At 46.6% G+C, this 3,004-nt stretch overlaps 1 protein-coding gene across 1 annotated transcript; it reads right to left on the bottom strand.

Moving 5' to 3' along the window:
- Positions 1-15: 15 nt before the first annotated feature.
- Positions 16-2,831, bottom strand: LOC103775805 (oxidative stress-responsive serine-rich protein 1-like; the record flags this gene model as incomplete). Its single annotated transcript, XM_008943276.1, has 3 exons — positions 2,755-2,831; positions 868-966; positions 16-242 (listed from the first exon to the last, which is right to left on the bottom strand). Coding segments are annotated over exons 1-3 (403 nt in total), but the record flags the coding sequence as incomplete, so codon positions are not given.
- Between the last annotated feature and the right edge of the window lie 173 nt (positions 2,832-3,004).

The raw sequence follows: 3,004 nt of genomic DNA, 5'->3' as shown, positions 1-3,004 counted from the left end.
AAGGCTCGGTGCTGCCATCGCTGGCCGCCGGGGGAGAATCCTGCCTGTCCTTCGTACCGGGTTCTGCTGCAGCAAAAGCCTCCGAACCGACGCTGCCCGGGGCGTCTGCCTGGGTTCTGTGTTTCAGCTGGCTGTTGGCTTTTGTACTGCAATAGGTAAACTTGGGAGCGTGCAGCACGGGAGACTTGGAGCGTCTGCGACGGGGGACTCGTGCCGAGCCTCTGGAAGGCTTTCTCACACACCTGCAGGGTTAGAACAGGTAAGCAAGTAGGTAACTCCAGAATCCACACCACAGCTCAATAAACAATAAAATGTGGATAAAAACCCTTTTAAAATTCTTTTTTTTCTTTTTTCTTAGAAAAATCACGTGACCAGTCACTTAACAATCTGACAGGAAGAGTGGAGGAGTTTGAAGCAACTGGCTCCCCCAAAGAAAAGACACAAACAGCCCTATTTTAAAGGTACCTCCCCCCAAATCTTCTGTGTTAAGCAAATGATACTTTGTCATCCCAAACTGAACTGCAGTGAAGAACCTGGGTAGCACCTGGCGCTGCTGGCAGAATCACACTGAACATCCAGGTACTTCAATATAGAAAAAAATAACCCAAGAAGGTGGTAGGAGTGGGTTGTAAAGGTGTAAGGCTTGAAGAAAAGGACTTCTGAAGAAACTGGAAGAAAAGAAAGTTTTAGGCACCCTTTATAAGAGAATAGAAAACCCTGTTTTCAAAGTGTTTGATTAAATCCCCTTTAAAACCAGCCTATCCAACAGTTATGGTAAAGATCGATAACAGAAGATACGCTGAAGTAGCTAAGACCAGCAGCTTTCACTGGAAGCTGTCTGCAGGCGTTGAAGGTCTCCTCTCTCACCCGAGCCACGTGTCCTTCGGGCAGGCAGGCTGCTGCTTGGCTCCCTCCAGCGCCGCTCTCGGCATCGGCCCCTCGCCCACCGACAGAGCTGCGACACATCTGGGTGCAGAAGGAAAGGTCCGGTTACAGCAGCGCCCCCGCCCCCGCGGCAGGGCTCCAGCTCCGCCCGTTTGCTTCAGCTCCATTTCCACTTGCAGCCCCCACTCCCCCTACAGTCAGTGGTTAGAAACTAGATATTACACATTCATCTAACCACTCGTACTACACTGACCTCAGTCAGATGTCTAAAGATAGGTGAGATGAAATGAAAGGAGGCCAAAATGCCCACAGGCTGATGTCATGCCCTATTTGTACCAAAATGACACATTAAAGGAACGTAAACCCAGGTCCCAAATGTTCTTGTCAGACAATAGCTGTTAAAGATAGACTCCTCCTCATCTAACAGGCAAGTCAGGAACCCATAGCAGCAGGCTGAGGAGTCGTCAATGGAGAAGTGGATGTGGTGCAATAACAGACAAGGGCAGATTACTAATTTATTCCTCTTTACACTTCCCAAATAAACACGGGAAGAAAAAACATGTGGCCCTGAAGGTACAGACAACAAACACCACTGCCTCAGCATACGAGCCTGTGTTTATGATGGCTGCACTCATGGTTTGGGACATAAGAACATAAAAAATGATAGAAGTGAGGCTGAAATTCTAGCAAAAGAGCTGAAGTACTCTGCCTAAAATTGATCTTAAAGGATTAGTCACAAGACTTGAGCTGTTCAAAACACATGCCTGCAAAACAAGATCTTTTTATGCCTAAGAGAGATCACCAGGAAACAACTAGAACTCCAGAGAGTCTGTCACCAGTAACACACCAAAAGTGATCTGTTTCATAAACTCAATTCCTTGTTGGAGAACTGCTCTTTTTTTTCCACATTTAACAGAAGACCTCCTGAGGTAGAGGAAATTAATAGCAAAGCAAAATATGTTTTAAGACTAGAGGAGGTTGTGAGTTCACAGCATTGATGGCTGTGGAGATGAAGGTAAAAGTAATTATCAGTACAGAGCTTTCTCTTGTCTTTCTGAATTCCCAAAAGACTTCAGGTGAACTACCTCACAAAGTATTAGAATGTGTCATTTTATTAACTCCTACTTTTAAGGAAGATGCTTCTACTACTATCAGTATATTATATTATTATTGTATCATTACGTATAATATTTTATTATCTATTATAATTTTCAGAATATTCTTATGCTGTGTTACACTGTGTTATGTTACAGTGTCTTATGTTATGTGATGCTGTGTTATACTATGTCATTATCAGTAGACCCAGCGTGTTATAGAGGAAGTTTTTAGTATGCCTGCACACATCTTACTCTACAAACTCCCTGAAATTAGAAACAATCAGTGCTCGTACGTAGTCTGATAACTTCCAGTGAGACTGAGCTCTCCAGCACGCTATGAGGTGCTGGAGTTGTCCTTCAGACACTTCCCAAGCAGGTCCTCGTGCGTTAGAGCCCAGGCTGGTAACGCGGCCGAGGACACCGGTGCTGATGTGAGGGGACAAACAGGCTCTGTGTCTGAAGCACAAGGTGACTTCAGCTTGGTGACTACCACAGACGTCCAGAGGGAGCTCTCTGGGCAAGTCACTTCATGTTTTCATACAGTCACTGTGTCATTTCAGTTGTATATAGTGTCAAAATTAGCCAACAGTAAAGCACCTCTCTGCCTGTTAGTTTTAACAGGCGTGTTTCACGTGAAGCAATGCAGTTGTCTCCTCTTGGAGAGCAGGACACCTTCCACCAAAGGACAGCTGTTTTGAGATTCAAAACAACAGAAAACAAGTACATAAAAAGAAATGGAGAAGTTACATAGTCTTTTTTGTTGCTGGCTTACCCTGCTGCATCCACTCTCAGCTTCTTGAAAGCTGTTTGCAGACTCTCCTCCTCTTCATCTTTAGCTCCCAAGTCCATGGACGGGCCCTCAGCGTGCAACCAGCTGCGCCATGTAGGACAGGGCGGAGCAGAGGGGCCGGGGTTCGATGCCGAGGTCTCCGCGCACGGCACCGACGGATGCTCGTCCTTCTGCGGCCGATGTCCCGCGTCCCGAGCGGCCCTGCCCAGGCTTCACCGAGAGCTCCCGCCGC

The sequence above is a fragment of the Merops nubicus genome, unplaced genomic scaffold (genome assembly GCF_000691845.1).
Source record: "Merops nubicus isolate BGI_N331 unplaced genomic scaffold, ASM69184v1 Scaffold48866, whole genome shotgun sequence".
NCBI lineage: Eukaryota > Metazoa > Chordata > Aves > Coraciiformes > Meropidae > Merops > Merops nubicus.
The sequence above is the reverse complement of the archived record's forward strand: the minus strand, read 5'-3'. Positions and strand labels throughout refer to the sequence as shown.